At 33.4% G+C, this 19,066-nt stretch overlaps 2 protein-coding genes across 2 annotated transcripts; both read left to right on the top strand.

The window, feature by feature from the left end:
- Nucleotides 1–5,340: 5,340 nt before the first annotated feature.
- Nucleotides 5,341–8,052, top strand: LOC133185941 (uncharacterized). The gene has a single exon (XM_061321229.1). It carries the CDS (start codon nt 5,386–5,388, stop codon nt 7,921–7,923), a length of 2,538 nt encoding a protein of 845 aa, XP_061177213.1. The 5' UTR covers nt 5,341–5,385; the 3' UTR covers nt 7,924–8,052.
- A 2,795-nt stretch (nt 8,053–10,847) lies between these two features.
- On the top strand, nt 10,848–15,393 carry LOC133185940 (potassium voltage-gated channel subfamily C member 3-like). The gene is made up of 4 exons (XM_061321228.1): nt 10,848–10,882; nt 10,921–11,344; nt 13,171–13,645; nt 15,101–15,393. The coding sequence occupies exons 1-4, from the start codon at nt 10,848–10,850 to the stop codon at nt 15,391–15,393; spliced, it is 1,227 nt and encodes a 408-aa protein (XP_061177212.1).
- Nucleotides 15,394–19,066: the final 3,673 nt, after the last annotated feature.

Below are 19,066 nucleotides of genomic sequence, written 5' to 3'. Positions count from 1 at the left end.
ATTTTATAGAGATAGGAATACGGACGTTATTTAGTATATTGTTTGTAAATCACTTAATTTTGACCTGCATTTTTTGCCGTTTTCAATGTTGAATACGTTTGAATTACTACACAGAGTTATTTTTGCCCTTTGTTATTTTTGCCCGTTCATACTTCAATTTTGCCCTGTTCTAAATTTGCCCAGTCAGTGTATGTTTTAAAAATATCATACTGTTATAATAGCTCCGTTTTAAATTTGCTCACCTGTGACGAGAAGATTTTCTCTTATTTAGACATGTATATCGATATGTCATACACGACAACTAGCATAATGGTACAAAAAACTGGTTATGGATATTTATCATCAGGCATCAAGTGATCAAAGTTGCAATCTATCGATGAACAGATGACCTATACTTGTAACCACACTTTCGTTTTGAATAAAAATTGTTTTATACTCTTTAGCTACCAGAATACTCTGAAATGTGTCGTCCCCATGCTTGTCCATTTTTTCTCATACTTGAGTGTTGTCGATGTGACCCCTGTTTGCGGTAGTCTAGTGATTAGACACTCGCTTTCTGATGTCAAGGTCCGGGTTTGATTCTTGTTTCGGGCGCCTTATCAAAGTGAAGAAGGTCGGGTTCGAGTCCCGACCGCAACAAACCTAAGTCGATATAAAATTGGTAGCAACTGTTCCTTCTCCAAGCGCTTGGCAACTTGAAGTGAAAGTTGCGAGTTTTTCGGATAAAATGCCAGGTCCTCTGTCAGGGCAGGCGTTTTCACGCTAAAGAACCTTCACTGCTCAATGACCCTGAATGCCAAGTGAAGGTCTATAAATTTGAAGCCCTTCACTGGCAGTGATGCCTCATATGAGATAGAAAACCTTGCAAGGGACGTACAACTACAATAAATCAACCGATCAAAACCATTAAAAAGTTTATAATCACCCTTTTACAAACATGGCTTGGATGAAGTCTGCCTAGAGATTCCATAACATCTTCGTCCCCCAGTTTTTGGTGTTGGATTGGTACATCGCCTCCATCTTTGTCTTTCCTGCTGTTCGATGCATGTTTTTCCATAACAGGACCCCAATTTTCCAACAAGAACATCATTCACTGCAACCTCCGTTAACTAGTTATGAAATATTGAGATAAGTATCATAAGTATTTAGTGAGTTTTTGAGGAAAAGGTCTTTCAACAATCTGTTGGAATTCCCATGGGTACCAATTGCGCCCCGTTATAAGCAAAATCTATTTTTGTCATATAAAGCAAAATTTATTCAAAAACTTCTACATAAGAAGAAAAAAATCACTTGCTGTGGCCTTCACTTCGACATTTTGATATATCAACGACGTATTATCAATTAACAATAGTTACTTTCATTCATATATCGACTCGATATATCTCAGTGAGCTTAAAAAAAAGATACCACAGATTCTGACACATCTGTTTCATATTTAGATATTTCACTAGAAAAAGATATTAATGGTAACCTAACAACAAAGCTTCATGATAAACCTGATGAGTTCAACTTTTCAATCGTCAACTTCCCTTACTTATGTAGCAATATACCCCTATCACCTGTATATGGGGTTTATATCTCTAAATTGATTCGATACGTAAGAGTATGCTCTACGTATGAACACTTTCTAAAACGATGCAAGCTATTGACAAACAAGTTGATGAAACAAGGATATGAACAGTCTAAAATGAAGTCATCATTTCGCTTTTTATGGTCGATACAATTACCTTGTCAGCAAATACAACCTATCATTGAATCAAATGCTGACTGACGTTTTTCATACTAATTGTTAGGCCATTATTTATACACTGAACTGTCTATGGATTTTTCCGGGTTTTTTTTTCGATTATGACAAGGAGCACACGGTGGATTTGACCGGTCGGCAGGGGATGCTTACTCCTCCATGGCAACTGATCCTATCTCTAAATTTTGAGGTCCGTGCCTGCTCTGCTCCAAATTTGTATCGTTTCATTGGACTTCCGAGTTTGAATACTATTCTTTATCTTCCATATTTCATTTGATGAATTCTGTGTTCTCTGAAGCTACATTTCACATGCATAATTTAAATTGCACTCAATAAACATGTAATAAATTCTCTGTATTTTAACCCCCTTTTTGTTGCAGTTAAGTTGAAGTAATTTTCTTACAATCTTCTTATTGTCCATTGTTTTTAATTTATACAAGATATTGATTAAATGTTATGCAATGAATATTAATATCAATCATCTGTTTTAAGTTTGTAAGTGGTTCATTTTTTTTTTCAAACTGTCCGGACTTATATGTGGAAGGATGAATATCTCATGCTTCGATTTAGCAGAGATGAACTATCAAGCAACCAAAAAAATGCTTTAAAAGTTAATTATTGTAAATGGTAAAGAAAAAGATATTAATGTGCATGATAAGTCTAACCGCATGTCTTTTATTATATTTGGACTCGTGTCGAAAATGTGATAAAGGGCTAGATAGGCTTATTGCAAATATCATTTATAGCCTATTTCCTTATATCAACTTGGTACAATTTGCCACAAACCGGGAGTATCAAAACATAAGACAACCAAAGGAATGTAAATTCTGATCAATATATCAGGAGCTGCGTAATTAATGAATGTGTTTTTAAGTACTATAAAGTTTTTAATAAACGTGAAGTAGCATAAGATATTTAAAATGTAAGATATTTTCTAATAAGTAATTTTCTTTGTACAGAGTTCTATGTAAAAAAATGCAATTTACGTCCATGTACAAGACACAACTAATTCCTACAAGTATTTTTTTTCAAACATAAATATACACACGTATATATATATATATATATATATATATATATATATATATATATATATATATATATATATATATATATATATATATATATATATATATATATATATATATATATATATATGTCTTGTTATATAGAAAATATAGAAAAAGATTTAAAAAACATATGAATATGAATTTAAGGGGTAGTTTTGTGCACAGCTTTATATTTAAATTCCTATTGCAGAAAGCAAATTTTTTACTCCTTTATATTATGCTTCATTATTTTTGTTGGTCCTATACATTACAATATACCCTCAATCCCTTTTCTCTCAAAGGTTGGTATTTAATGATTTTCAATCTACAGCACATGATTTTTGAAGAATTGGGTCTCAAATATTTGTGTAATGATTTGGACCTGGGTAATTCAGTCGATAGAGCACCTGACTAGTGATGCAAGGGTCCCGAGTTCGATACCCTGTCTAGCCAAACATTTTCTCCTTTCCTGTTACAGATTTGGTGCCGTTTACCACCCCTGGACTTGCAGGTGAAAGTTCTGCCAGGGGCTAATAAGAACTTGGGTTGTGTCTTCGAGGGCGAGGACAATTTAAGGAGGGAGGAATGTTTTGGTTTGGGCCGTGTATATCGGCCTGGGTAGTTCAGTCGGTAGAGCACTTGACTAGTGATGCAGGGGTGCCGGGTTCGATTCCCGGTCCAGCCATACATTTTTAACTTTCCCATTATATTTGTAAACAAAACTTCCAGCCTCTTCCACCCAATTTAACGACAACGTTTGAAACGTAAACAAGGTACATTATTGTCGGCAGATGAATTCATATGATACCTTTAGGTATCTGTCAAGGTCGATGATTACATAATTCAAAACACTAAAATCAAACCATACTTTAACATGTCCTTTGTTATGTAAAGGTAGCTTCAGGGGAAAAAAGATTCAAAATAAAATATTGTAGGTTGCCGTATACCAAGGAAAGGCTAATACTAAGAACAAAATATTTATGTCAAGAACTGGCAGAACGCTTGTGAGGAGTTTAGAAAATTATTGATGGCCATATTTGTTTATCATTTATTATTACAAATCTCTACAAAATTTTAGCAATTGTTCAAAACTTATAAGAAAAGAAAAAAAAATGGGAGAAATCTACAGGTACGACGGTTGAAACAAATTTTTGCATACTAATTTCCCTTTCTATTTTAATTTTTATCTAAAAATTTCACTCAGATATATGCAGTACTTTTTAAAATGTTAAAATAAACACAACGCTGGGTCTCGTCTATCGCCGCACGGCAAGAATGTTACCGATGTCGTTATGTCGTTACTTTTCGGCACTTATTTTCAGTTCACTTGCATATTTTATTAAACATCTCACGTAGTTCTTTTTAATAATTTAACTGCAATTTTGCTATAAAACGTCTTGTATTGGAGTTGTATTAAAATAATTTGAACTTTGTCCAAATTTATAGTAAAATTCATTCGTGTAGATCTTAGTTACAGATGAACTGAAATTAGATTATTACCGTTGAGAAACATCATAACGACATCCATAACATCCTTGCCTTGCGGCGATAGACGAGACCAACATTGTGTTTATTTTAATATTTTAAGAATAACTGCATACATCTGAATGAAAATTTAAGACAAAAGTCAAACTAAATAGAGGTATTAATTTTTTTGTTGATAACATTTTCATTAAGATTTTATAGCAGTTGTTACATTACTCTTGGATCCACCCACGTAAATAACAGACGTTTGGATCCACCCACGTATTAAACAGACGTTTTGAAATATGCTTGCAACAATCAGAGCATCTTATCAATACGTCAATCTATACACGTCTATCTTTATATATCATATTACATGCGAATGTTAATTTACGGGACTCATATACAGGACATGTCTCCGGTGAAAGGAATTATCGCTGTCTGTCTCATGATAAGTTGTACCTAGGCTATTCATTTAAGATTCACCGACCATTGTAAATTAACAATGCCAGCTGAGGCTGTTTCAGATGAAATTTCAAATTTCTTGACTATGCAAGAATGAATACTGACTATGCAAGAATGAACACTGATATATATATATATATAATGATTCTTTAGGTATAAAATGAAAAGTTGATAAAAAAAAATATTTAGTAGTTCCTACGTAATAACGACATTCTGTAAGAATATAGTATATAGATAAACATATCATCTTTAAAGTTTTCTTTTCGGGCCATGATTCTTTCTACATGTGTTTTGTAACCTGAAGATAAAATCGAAAAAGGATACGTGGAAAATAGAATACTGCATAAATTATAAAGTGGATAAAGGTGGACAAGCTCTTTGAAGGCGGAGTACTTTGTCCTGATTCAATATAAACTGCGTCACAAACTCAATAAAATATCCTTGGACATCGCTACATGGGCTCCATAATCGGTAAGTTAGACAATAATTCTAGCAATCCTATATTTTTCATATTCTACATTTAACAAATTCATTTAATTTAATTATTCATATATGATTTAATCTCTTATTATTAAACTTTCTGATTTACAGATTATGAGTTGTAGAATGAAGACATTTGTGTTACTTTTGCTGTTGGTGGAATTAGCTCTTTTGTTTTTCTTTATGGGGCATTTTCTTTATGAGAATGACAAAAATGAAACAAGAAAATATGTTGATAATTTCGAATATAAATCAGGCACCAAACTTAGAAGATCCATAACCAAGCAGAACCAAAGTGTTTGGCAACAGAACATAAGTACTATTCTTCAAAACTCAACTTTTGCTGTTAAGAACCAATCAGTTTCTATACCTGCACTATTAACGAAAGACAGGAATGGAACTCTCGAAAATAACTCTAGAGCAGGTAATGATCATGACCACTTGGATCCTTGCATTATTTACTTAACGTTGCAGAACGTTGATAGGAATATTTCTGAGAAAACTAAGACAAAGATTGAGACAATGGTTAAACAGGATTTCTTTCTCATCTATCTGCACATTTCACCTCCTAAGGGCTTGCCAGAGACGATATCCCCGTTAGTGAAAAACAGATTACTCGAATGGCAGTACATCAGAAAAGGAGATTATTTGCTTAATATTCTTCCTGTTGATTTTGATATTGTGACGTTTAATATGCTTGAGTTTTTAAACGAGGAAAGCAATGTTGAGTTACAACCTCTGAGTATTCAGGACGAAAACAGGACCTGTGATTTAAAAGATGATTTTACAACGATAGTTAATATCTATTCTTATCTATGGCATCTTACACACAATACGTCCAATGAATTCATTATCTGCCATCAGAAATTTGACGATCAGGAGTTCAAAGATGTTTTGTATTATTTTACTACGATATGGATAGGATATGATTTTCTGTGTTATGAGCCCAATTTAAAAAGTTTTAAAAACCCAGGTGTAAGCAGTAAGACACAGTCTCTTCTGTCACCTCTTCTGTCTTTCTTTTTAGCATTAGAATTTATATGGATTTTTAAACTAATTGAGATTCATGAAGTTCAAAAAGCAAAGGATTCAGACGACCTGCTAGCAGAAAATGATGAAAAAGCTACCAAAGGAAAAACTATTACTATTCAAGAGACCAGTGCAGGAAAAATTACAAAGCGTCAATTTTCTGCAAGCCCTAAATGCTCGTGTTATTATTTTCCAGATGAAAGACCATATGGATTTCACAGATTTGTAAAGAAAATATTCCATTCAAAGATTACTCCTCATCGATGTAAATGTGACTTTCACACATCAGGGATTAATCGGAAACCAGTTTCAAAATCAGTATTCACAGAAATCATAAATTTGCCCTCTGTGAGACTTATTCTTCTGTTGTACATATTCATTTTACTTCCTGTTGCAATATACAGAACATTAGGTCGAAAAGTTTTAGCTGATAGAGAATATGGAGATTATAGACATGTCGTTCGTGCAAGTGAGCCAATGTGCAACAGCATAAATAACAATGACAATATCGTTCTTCAGTGTGACTGGATGTTTGCCGTATTTGGGTCTCTTATTGGTGTCGTAATCTTTATATTTTATCATAATAATATATTTCAAAATGAATATAAAATGTATTCCTTTGCACTCGGATACCAGACAAGTCAGTCAGTAACTGTATGTGATAAACTGATGGCAAGAGTCGGTCTGTTGTGGGACTTAATTTGCTATATTAGTGACCAAATTGGTAATATAGCTTGTTGGACTTGTGTTAAATCATCTTCTGCTCACAGACATCAGACAGTTATTCTAAAAAATACTAAAAAGATAAGGATTTTTAGATCCACCAAAAGAAGAAATTGTTGTTTGCTAGTAAAATGTGCCTCCATACTTTACCTTATGCTGGCATTAGTTGAATTTGCTGTTCAGCTGGTTTTCTGCTTTCTTCCTCTCATTCCATTTGTAACACATCATTTCATGAAAACTTTATCCAAACGAAAATTTGTGGACTCCTTTCTTGCCTTCATCATCCTAATTTTATCAATTTTCTCCTTTCGTCCCATAATATCGTCTTTTCTGTTCGTCTTTCGATCCGTTACTATCATACTCTTCGTTGTTCTCCCAGTAAGAGAGTACATCTTTAAATATTTTATTTACGCTGTGGCCGTCATTATCTACCTTATGCAATATTACAAGGAAGTGATGGATTTAATTACATCAGTGCTCATTTATGTATGTTCCCTTGCAAAAGAGAAGTATGGTCAAACTTTTATAGGACAAGATGTGTTCAATCATATTTTAAAAAATCTTGGTTTTGTCAAAACAAAAATTTATTTTGCAATATTTAAAACAATAGTTGTTTCGTCCTATATTTTCATTACCATAGAAACCCTCACTGTTGGCAAAGATTTGGGGAAGTTAGAATTTGTTGACCTGACACAATATGGCCTTATCTTCACTTCTCCTTATGTGTTGTCTATTTTATTTCATGGTGGAAAAAATGAGCTTAACGATGAAAATAAAATAGAAATACAAAAAATGTTTGAAAAAGCGAACCGTGTTGATTTACGGAGAGCTAAATTCAAGATGTACCACGCATTCATTTCTAAAACACTTCCTGAATGTTTCACATGCAAGCAAAATCCTAAGGTCCCCTCGACTAATGTTACAGAGACTGACAGCGAGGCTCCTTTGCAAACAAGTATTCAACCATGATTCATTTACACTTAATACTCAACAGAAGGGTTGAAAAATATTTCTCTCTGCTGTAGAGTTTTCAATATATAAACGTAATGCAAATGAATTTTGTTCTGTTTTTGTTTGTTTGTATGTTTGTTTGTTTGGTCGGTTGGTTGGTTGGTTGTTTGTTTGTTTGTTTTTTAAATAATATATAATCTGTTAATATATGGTTACATGTTATATACTATGTTTTAAACATTATTAGCCTTTTTTATGTTTCATATTTCCTTTTTAACCACTATACCACTATTCACCACTGTTTTCATTAAGCTCTTTTCTTCAATCATTTATTTTTCCGTCTTTCCTTTACTGCTGTGACTTGCGCTGTCATTCTCATTAATCTTCGCCTTTTTTATCTTCTAATCTTACCATTGTTTCCAGTATTCATCATTGCATTCTCTTGCCGTATGACAAATCCTTGAGGAACCCCTATTTGAGGCAAAAGAACCATCAGTTTCTGCAGGAGGAGTGGATGTTTTGCTTTTCTATACATTCTGGGTCGTTGTGGCTAATCTTCTTGATGTGGAGATGGTAGTGATAGACGATTTTTCTGTAACCTTTGACTTTCTCAAACATCTTTATAATGCTTAATTTAGTTGCATTGGTGCTCTAAATAGAGATGTGACTGACAAAGAAAATTATTTTAATTGTTTTCGTTAATGTATTTGTTTTATAAATTTATAATTTATACCATTTCAGATAAAATGTATATAAAGATGTTTGTTTATAAAGAGTTTTTATTAAAATATAGTCCATCCCTAACAAAAAAATACTACAGTAAACTAAAGTTAACCATAGTAAATAAAATCTTTCAAAATTATCACTAGAGTATCATAGTGATCACTATAGTAAACCAAAGTTTTCAAAGTGTCCACTATATAAAATCAGTTTTCCTTTCAAAGTGATCAATATAGTGTCATAGTTATCACTTTAGTAAATCGAAGTTTTCAAAGTGATCACTATAGTGTCAAAATTATCACTATAATGAATCAAAGATTTTAATAGTGATCACCATAGTAAATCAAAGTTTTCATAGTAATCACCATAGTAAATCAAAGTTTTCATAGTGATCACCATAGTAAATCAAAGTTTTCATAGCGATCACCATAGTAAATCAAAGTTTTCATAGTTATCAGTATATTAAATCAAAGTTTTCATAGTTATCAGTATATTATCACTTTAGTAAATAAAGTTTTCAAAGTTATCACTTTAATAAGTCAAAGTCTCAAAGTTATCACTATAGGTTACTATAGGTTAGTTAAATTTTCTAAGTGTCAAAGTATCACTATAGTAAACTATTAATTGTAAACTATAGTTAACTATAGTTTACTAATATTTTTTTTGGTAAGGGATATATAAAATATCACTCAATGGATATTTTTTCATATCCTGTGTATTCCGACGCCGTGTGATAATATAAAAACAAATACATGTGTATTTGTAAAAGTAGAAGATCGAGATACAGTTACAAATGATTTCATAAATAAAATCATTGAAAACAACATACCTTCCTTTTAAGAAGCACTTTGTCATTATTTCATTAAGCGCTATTGTTAGTGGCGTAATACTGCAAACATTGCAATCCAGCGAAAACAAATAGCCGACACATAATTTTGTCAGTTTTTTTCGGGTGTGTAAAAAAGCTATCAATACACTGTTTGCCTTCTTTTCTCCTTTTAACACAGAAAAAATTTTTCCCCATATAATTTGGTATATAAATTAAAACAATATCTGAGAGTATACTAGTATTTGAAATTAAAGATGCCAACTCACCCCTCCCCCTCCCGAACCCCCTGCTAACCCAAACATATCTCAATATACAGTTTCAATGAGGTTTATACATGTTCATGATGCTACGACTCACCATTCACCAGCATTATCTAGACACAAGACAGTATAGTTCATGTGAAGAAATAAGCTCCTTACCAAATTCACTATTGCTCCATAAATGAGAAAAATATATGAAATTCTACGAAACACTATCTTAATCTCTGACTATTTCTTTTTGTGCAAAAGTTCTCTCAATTTCGATTAAAGAAAATTCAAGTAAACCTAGAGGAAACCAGGAAATAAAAGTTCATTAGCAATAATATTGAGCATAAAATCATTCCTGCAGGAGGTGTAAGAATTTCAGCTCTTATAAACCTCTATCCTATACAATATACTATATGTAAATTCTGCACATAAAAAAAAAAATTAGTGTGAGTGAACGGAACATAAAAATGTGTTTAATGTCTAAACTTCCCTACCGTTCGAACTGAATATACACACACCGTGTGTGTGTGTGTGTGTGTGTGTGTGGGTGGGTGGGTGGGTGGGTGTGTTTTGGAATAAGTAATACCCCAAAAATGTTTCTCATACTATCCATTTCAGATAATTATAGATTTCTCTTTTCGTACGCTTATATAACACTGAAATTCCTCAAATTGCAAAAATATTATTCTTTTCGAATCTTTCCTATAACAATAAATGGGATTTCATAACTGTTTCTGGTAATGTTGCATGTTTGACATATATTTATTGATACTGAAATTATTTATTGATTCTAGACTAGTTTAACAGAAAATTCACTTTTCAATATTACTTCGAAAAATGCGCGCGGTCTTTTCCTGTGATGTTTACAAGCATGTATCCGCAGTTAAAATCCATTGCATTAAACAATGATCAGAGATAAATAGAATATAATTTTAAATGCTGCTATTGTAATAGGATTGATTTTATAAATGACTGATCAATATTGCTTTGTGTGACCACTTGCTCTTGGATCCAGATACATGTATTATTAGTCTGAAAGACAATTCACAAATGGTCATTTCGACATTGTAATAATTTAAATAAAAACCACAGATGCGTTCCAGGATATTGCCTCGATATACTTCATCAGCTTAGAAAGACGTTTCATGGCTAACCATTTTCGTATCAGTTTGCGGGGTACTATATTTTATAACTATATATAACTTTGTACTATATATATAATTTTATAACAGGCTCTGAAGCAGTTAGAGAGTATATGGACAGTCCCATCAGAGATGGTCGAGCAGAGGTCAAGCCAGACGGTAGTTACTTTGTTGATAGAAACCCTGCAATATTCCATCATATTTTGGATTATTTGTCTGGTAGAAAATTGCATCTTCCAAAGAATTTATGTGCAATCGAGGTAAGAGAAGAAATAGAGTTCTGGATGATCCCACTTGAGGCTGTACCCAAATGCTGCTACGAGGTACTGTACAATGATAATATGTCTAGCTATGAAGCGATCGAAGAAATGGAGAAATGCATGATAAATGACGTTTGCCCAGCAGAAGGAGAAAGAAAATATTCGAGTCGTAAACTTCTGGACGTTAGAGAAACTATTAACAAAGCATTGGTAGTTCCAAGTTCCAGTTTATTGGGAAAGGTAAATTTTAGCCATAATTCTTTCTAATTTTTTTTTAAATGATCTCATATTAAAAAGGAAAGGAGTAATGTCTTTTATTCCCATATTGTTTTAAATTATTGATATATATGTAGCTATATACATTCGTATCTACATTAATACTAATGCTGCATATTTTGCAAGGATCATTAATATTTGCTAGATTGACTTTGAATTGCTATTTTGAAATGTAATCCCCTGCTTCTGATTGTATTTGTTTTGTATGTTGTTTAATGTCCCTCTCGAGAATTTTTCACTCATATGGAGACGTCACCACTTGCCGGTGGAGAGCTGCAAATGTTGTCCTATACTCGGCACTTACGGCCATTGAGCAGTGAGGGATCTTTTTCGTGCCAGCACCTACTGCGACACGGGACCTCGGTTTATACGGTCTCATCCGAAGGACCGGTCTCCACGTCCCACAGTGGGATTCGAACCCGCGATATAAGGATCAACTCCTTACGCCGCGACTCTAGAGCGAACGCTCTAACCACTGCGCCACGCATGCGACGCTTCTGGTTGTAATTTTTATCGGTGTATTTTATGGTTTTTCTTAATGTACTGATTTAATGAGTCTGGCAAAATGTTGAAAATAGTTTAAATCTATAGAATAATATTATTAACTCGCGTTTACCTTGTTCATGAAAGCTATTCTCAGATACAGATTATGCTCCATGTGGTGAATTTTTCCCTGTGTATTTGTAATAACTATTTAATTATATAAAAGTGGTGTGCTTTACATATACTATGCCTAAATAACAGTCAGGGGATTTACATATGGAGCACTTGCCTCCTTGCATGTGTCAAACCCGGAGTATTATTTAGGCAAAGTACATGCAAAACACAATACTATTGTTATTGTTTGGCTTACTGTTCTATGAAAATGGCAATTTAAATAAATGCCCGTTTGCAGACGTTAAATCATTCCTTAATTTTAAAGCGTTATACGAACAAGCGTTTTCATTATTATATCCCTGGAACCAGATTGTGTAATGATGAAAAAACGGTAATAATACCAAGTACGAAATTTGAATATTTTTTTTCCATTACCACTGTTTCATCACCCCTTACATGGATTTTTTTTTTTTGTTTGTCAACATTATAGTACACCCCTATTAAGATATCACATTGTGGTACGTCACATATTGTCTTTAAGTGTTTTGTGCAGTTAGGTACATGTATAATGTACGGATAGTTTTTAAAAATTTAAGTAAAAAGAAAAAAAAGGTTACATGACACTATTTTGAATTTATTGTCTATTTTTAAAGGTGTTAAATATGAGCCCTTTCATAAAAACCTCGGTTATTACTCTTTTTCAAGGCAAATTAATAACGTTTGGCAAAGTTTTTGTTGACAGATGATTAAATGAAAAAGTTTATATGAAACTACTTTTTTATGCTTTAAATTACACATATCAAGTAACGGTTTCTGTGGCGTAATTGGTAGAGCGTCGGACCAACGATCTCGGAGTCGTGAGTTGGACCCCTGGCCTGCTTGCTGTTGGATTTTCTATATAAAAAGAAGTCGTGCACTATTCCGGCACAGTGTGATATAAATCCTTCCTTAAACACTATGCAAAAATAGTTGGGTATTTGTTGAATAGAGAGAAACGTACAGGAAGCTTAATAATATAAATGATATGTGAAACTACTATATTAAATAAATAATTTATAAAAAATACTTAAATATGAAATAACCATTAGACAAATTTAAAATAAAATTTTTAAAAAATTAAAGCTTAATTTAAAAAAAATCAAATTTGTTTTAGTTTTATACATATTTACATTTTATATATTTTTTTCCCTTAGGTATGGTTATTTCTTGTGGGTATCTCCACAATAACAGCTGTTACGTGCTACCTGCTACATTCACACAGGGAATTTCGTGTCGGGAGAGAAAACCTTCCTACAATACGAGATAATTACACGTACATACTTATCTTTAGTAACCCAAAGCGTACTGTGTTAAACACCAAGGTTGCTCCTTTGGAACTTGTTATTTTGGAAATTGTTTCTAACGTTTTTCTCTTGTTTGATTTGTTATTGCGATTTATTATTACCCATCAGAAGATAGCATTCATTTTAAACCCACCAAACATTATAGAGCTTATTTCTGTTGTAATTTCCTTTTTGATTGGTTATGTTGATAGCAAGTCGGAAAAGTTTGTCAAGAAGATAGAGGTAGATAAATTTATAGTGGTTTTTGGATTTATGTACTCTCTTAGAGTTCTCAGACTCTTACGTTTGGCCGAAACTACAGCGGAAATGAAGATTTTAAGACTATGTTTTAAAACAAGAGGCCCAGGGGCCACATCGCTCACCTGAGCACTATGGCTAGGAAAAAGCAGAAATCACTTCAATCTTGAAAGGTTGAAAAGTTTAAATATAAAAGTGGTTGGGGGGGGGGGGTGTCAGGAATTGAACAAATTTGAATCTACATTATCTGAGGATGCTTCCATTTAAATATGACCAATCATGGCTTTGCTGTTCTTGAGTAGAAGATTTTTAAAGATTTAACCTATGTATTCCTATGTAAAACTTTGATCACCCATTGTGGCCCCACCCGACCCCCAGGGGTCATGTTTGAACAAACTTGAATGTACACTATCTAAGAATGCTTCCAGATAAATATGACCAATCATGGCTTTGCTATTCTTAACAAATAGTTTTTTTTACAGATTTTTACTATGTGTTCCAATGTAAAACTTTGATCACCCATTGTGGCCCCACCCGACCCCCGGGGGTCATGATTCGAACAAATTTGAATGTACATGTACACTACATGAGGATGCTACCATATAAATATGACCAATCATGGCTTTGCTGTTCTTGAGAAGAAGATTTTTACTATGTGTTTCTATGTAAAACTTTGATCGCCCATTGTGGCCCCACCCGACCCCCGGGGGTCATGAGTTGAATAAATTTGAATGTACACTATCTGAGGATGCTTCCATGTAAATATGACCAATCATGGCTTTGTTGTTCTTGAGAAGAAGATTTTTAAAGATTTTTCCTATATATTCCTATGCAAAACTTTGATCGCCCATTGTGGCCCCACCCGACCCCCGGGGGTCATGAGTTGAATAAATTTGAATGTACACTATCTGAGGATGCTTCCAAGTAAATATGACCAATCATGGCTTTGCTGTTCTTGAGAAGAAGATTTTTGAAGATTTTTCCTATATATTCCTATGTAAAACTTTGATCGCCCATTGTGGTCCCACCCTACCCCCGGGGGTCATGATTTGAACAAATTTGAATGTACACTACCTGAGGATGCTACCATATAAATATGACCAATCATGGCTTTGCTGTTCTTGAGAAGAAGATTTTTAAAGATTTTTCCTGTATATTTCCTATGTAAAACTTTGATCGCCCATTGCGGCCCCACCCTACCCCCGGGGGTCATGATTTGAACAAACTTGAATCTACACTACCTGAGGATGCTTCCACATAAGTTTCATGTTTTCAAGCACAGTGGTTCTTGAGAAGAAGATTTTTTAATGATGCAATTAATTTTTCACGAATTCTTAATTATCTCCCCTTGGAAGAGGGCGTGGCCCTTTATTTGAACAAACTTGAATCCCCTTTACCCAAGGATACTTTGTGGCAAGTTTGGTTGAAATTGGCCCAGTGGTTCTTGAGAAGAAGTCGAAAATGTGAAAAGTTTACAGACGGACGGACAGACGGACTACAGACAAAATGTGATCAGAAAAGCGCACTTGAGCCTTTGGCTCAGGTGAGCTAAAAAGTTGGAAAATCATAGCCCTTCTTTTTATGGTATTTGCAATTTTCTCCATAATTTTTGGGTCTGGAATGTTTTGGGTTGAGTTTGAAAATGCAGAAACTTTTCCCAACATATTGATTAGTATTTGGTGGGCTGTTGTTACCATAACAACTGTTGGATACGGAGACCACTATCCAAAAACAGCTTTAGGGTATTTAGTGGCATCTATGACTGCTCTGATTGGATTATTACTAATTGCAATGCCCATTGCAGCTTTATCTTCTAACTTCGGCATTTTTTTATAATTGTTATACATATGAAAAGAAATATGCTGAGCTAAGAAAAAAATCGAAAAATAGTTTAAATCCTATCAATAAATGATAGGTAGGAACAAAAAAAATTTAATTACCTTTCTCATTTCATGCTTTTTTTACTCTATTTATATATTTTATTGTATACATTTATATTGATCACGATATGGAGACCATCTAGATGTCACAATTTGGATGCGCGACAAATGTTCTCTTTTGTTGAAAGTAGAAAGAATAAATTATTTGTTGTTCAAAGTAATGTTAATATACTTGTGACATTTACAAGTACATAATTTGCTATTGTATTTTTTTCCCTTCCTTCTGGCATGCTTGAAGTTTTATGCGTATAATTGACACTTATAATACATATATTCCAGTAGTGATTGATCTTTTCACAAGTGATAAATAAAAGTTTCTAAAATTATTTCTTTTCATCGTTTTTCAGTTGGGCTGTTTCTCCGACATAGGGTTATAAAATTGATTATCAATGGCTATTTAAAGAATTGATTAACCCTGGATTTCTTTATTTCCTGCTGTCAGGTTCAATGCATGTTAAACATTTACAATTAAGAAGGTGAAGGATTGATCTCATAAAAATCAACAAGCAATACAAATCTTTCAACAGGGCATAAAACACAGACCTTCTGAAATTCCAGAGGTGCAATCAGGTGCATGGGAGGAACAAGCATTACCTATTGACCTGTCACACCCGCCGTGAGCTCTATGTATTGATTAGGTAGACGGAACATTACATAGTCAAATTTGATATAAACACATAAGGCTAATGGCGTGTTACATAATTTGTACTAAAACGAGTCAGTATTATAGATGAAAGTTGGAGATAACGAACAGTAATTAAGCTCAAAATCCATTGAAACAATACAATTTGGGAGCGCAGAGGTGGGACGAGATGCCATGGAGAAGTAAACATCCCCTGTGGACCGGTCACACCTGCCGTGAGATCCTTTGTCATCATCAGGCAAGCGGAAAAATCCGTAGACAATTCAGTGTGTAAATATAAATAGCCTTACAATTAGTATGAAAAACGTCAGTCAGCATTCATCTTAATAATAGATTGTATTTGCTGACAAGGTCGACTTTAGAACTTGCGATATGTTGACTTCAAACGAGACGGTTACTATCCTTGTTTCATTAACTTGTTTGTCAATAGTTTGCCTCGTTTTAGAAATTGTTCGTACGTCCCTATTTTATAAATAAGGGCATTTGACGATAGAAAAGTTGAAGTCATAACGTTTTCCATAAAGTTTTGTTGTTAGGTAACATTAACGTATGTTTCTAGTAATATTAAATCAGTAGTGGATTTTCAACAACTCAAATTGTGATATAATGTGTAAAGGGATATTCAAAGTAAAGCCTCCACTACTCCTACATGTCTGTATCCCTGGTTCAGATATTTTTCTGGCAAAACTAGTACATTAATGAGCATTGTTTCTAAAACGAATTATAAACATCCAACTTAAACCATTCAATACTAAAAGAAATATTGTACTAAATAGCAAGCATTGAAATATTTAATATTTACATCTAATGCTTATCATAACATGCTTAAAAAAATCATGAACTTAAAAACAAATCTTTGCAATATACTCAGTAATTCCTTCTGTCTTCCATCCATAATCACCAATGAAAAGGTATATTTACCTTCCTGAACTTTCCACTCTTTTTTTTTTCAAATCTACATTTGTAAATGAATAACAAAAAAAGTTGATTTCTTTTACGATCTCTCAATTAAAATGTTTGTTTTGTACAAAATGTATAGATGTCAGCATTCTCAGTTTCAGTTCAATTTATTCACTCAAACTAATATCTTAGAATACGAACTACCACAGTAACATGAAATATGGAGATAACGAACAGTATTCAAGCTCAAAGTCCATTAAAACAATACAAATCTGGAGCAGAGCAAACACGGACTTCCAAAAACATCAGAAGTGGGATCAGGTGCCATGGAGGAGCATATATACATTTTTTTAACTAGACAGAGGTAAAATCTTTTTAAAAGATAAGTGGAAAAAGTGGGCAAAAAATGAAGAAATCCAGGAGGACTGGAAGCATCGTAAAGAAAATGGGCGTATTTGGCGTGTGATCGGCAGGAATCATGTGTACGAAACATTTATAGTTAAAATGTTCACGATCTGGTCGACTGAACACAGCTGGACAGGCTTTACAAAATTACACACATGGAAAATGTTACATTTAGTTTGAAATAACATGTAAAATTTTCATATTTATGTCCGCTTAACTTAATAATCAAACTATAACACAGTGTTGCTTCACATAAATAATAAACACCTACAAGTTAATAAGGGTATAGTTAAATGCAATTACAAGTACATGTGTATATTAAAGTATCAGTCGGTTGCAAGAATTGATTTCGCTCTCGATGCAACAGAACCAGAATTTATCCATTTTAAAATAATCCAGTACAAAAAATTAAACTGACGAAAGAATTGATTGTTTGCGTTAAGAAAAAATATTAACGCTCCCTGCTAGGATCGAACCAAAAAATTTTCGACTCGATAGCACTGGACGGGTAACACATATTACTGAGCTATCATCGCTACACATACAACTTGGCTTTTAAAACGACCTGAAACACCGCATTTACGCATTGGAATTTTTTTGGGGGAAAAGATCATTTTTATGGTCTCTGGGTTTTCTCTCCATTTTTTACAAATGATTGTTTGTTTCCTTGAATTGTAATGCATACAAATAACGTTTGAAAATCATGGAGAGATGACCCAGAGATAGCAAATTTTTAGAAAACGTGTTTAAAAATGTGACATCTTGTACCAAATGAATCATCTAGCCTATTTTCAAGTTATTTTTTAGCAAATCAAAATACAATATCGGGAAAATATTTCCCTTTCCTATTTCATAGGAACCCAAATAATCCAAAGACTGCTAAAATTTCGTGTGATAGATCAATGAAATTTTCACTTTTCAAGTGCGCCCAGATTCCTGCCGAATGCCAATCAGAAGCGCCCTCGTTCTTTTAAAAAACACAAAGTTTACCAGCATATCTATTTATTCTTTTAGGTTGGCATAATATTGATGAATTTGATAACATAAGTTTTAAAGAAATAATTGCAATAATTGCATTGGGTAATCTTTTTTCTGTCAATTAATCTTCACATTCTAAGATAGCGTGAAACTCAAAGTCTTTTGCAAATTGGCATTCGATACCATCCTCCAAGGGCAGCGAAAACAGCAAGGTATTCAGCACCAACTGCGATTCCTAGCAGTACTATTCTAGGTTTATCAGAACCAGCAATCAACAGATGAAAAAGCCACTAATTGTTTTACAGTAAGTAAATACAATACATTTTTTTAAAAGGGACTGTCTATATGTTATATTATTTTATTTATTATTTCGCAAGTTCTATATGATCTATAGTCGATACAATGACCTTGTCAGCAAATATAATCTATCAATAAGTCAAATGCTGACTGATATTTTCATACTAAGTTTTAGGTCATTATTTACACACTGAATTGTCTACGGGTTTTTCCATTTTCCTGAACATGACAAGGAGCACACGGCCGGCGTGACCGGTCGGCAGGGTATGCTCACTGTGATCCTGATTTGTATTGTTTAAATGAACGTGAGCTTGAGTACTGTTCGTTATCTCCATATTTCATCCGT

The sequence above is a fragment of the Saccostrea echinata genome, unplaced genomic scaffold, assembly GCF_033153115.1.
Source record: "Saccostrea echinata isolate AGI-Se365-2 ecotype Australia unplaced genomic scaffold, CSIRO_AGI_Sech_v1 ptg000012l, whole genome shotgun sequence".
Taxonomy (NCBI): domain Eukaryota; kingdom Metazoa; phylum Mollusca; class Bivalvia; order Ostreida; family Ostreidae; genus Saccostrea; species Saccostrea echinata.
This window is presented reverse-complemented; position numbering and strand designations above follow the sequence as displayed.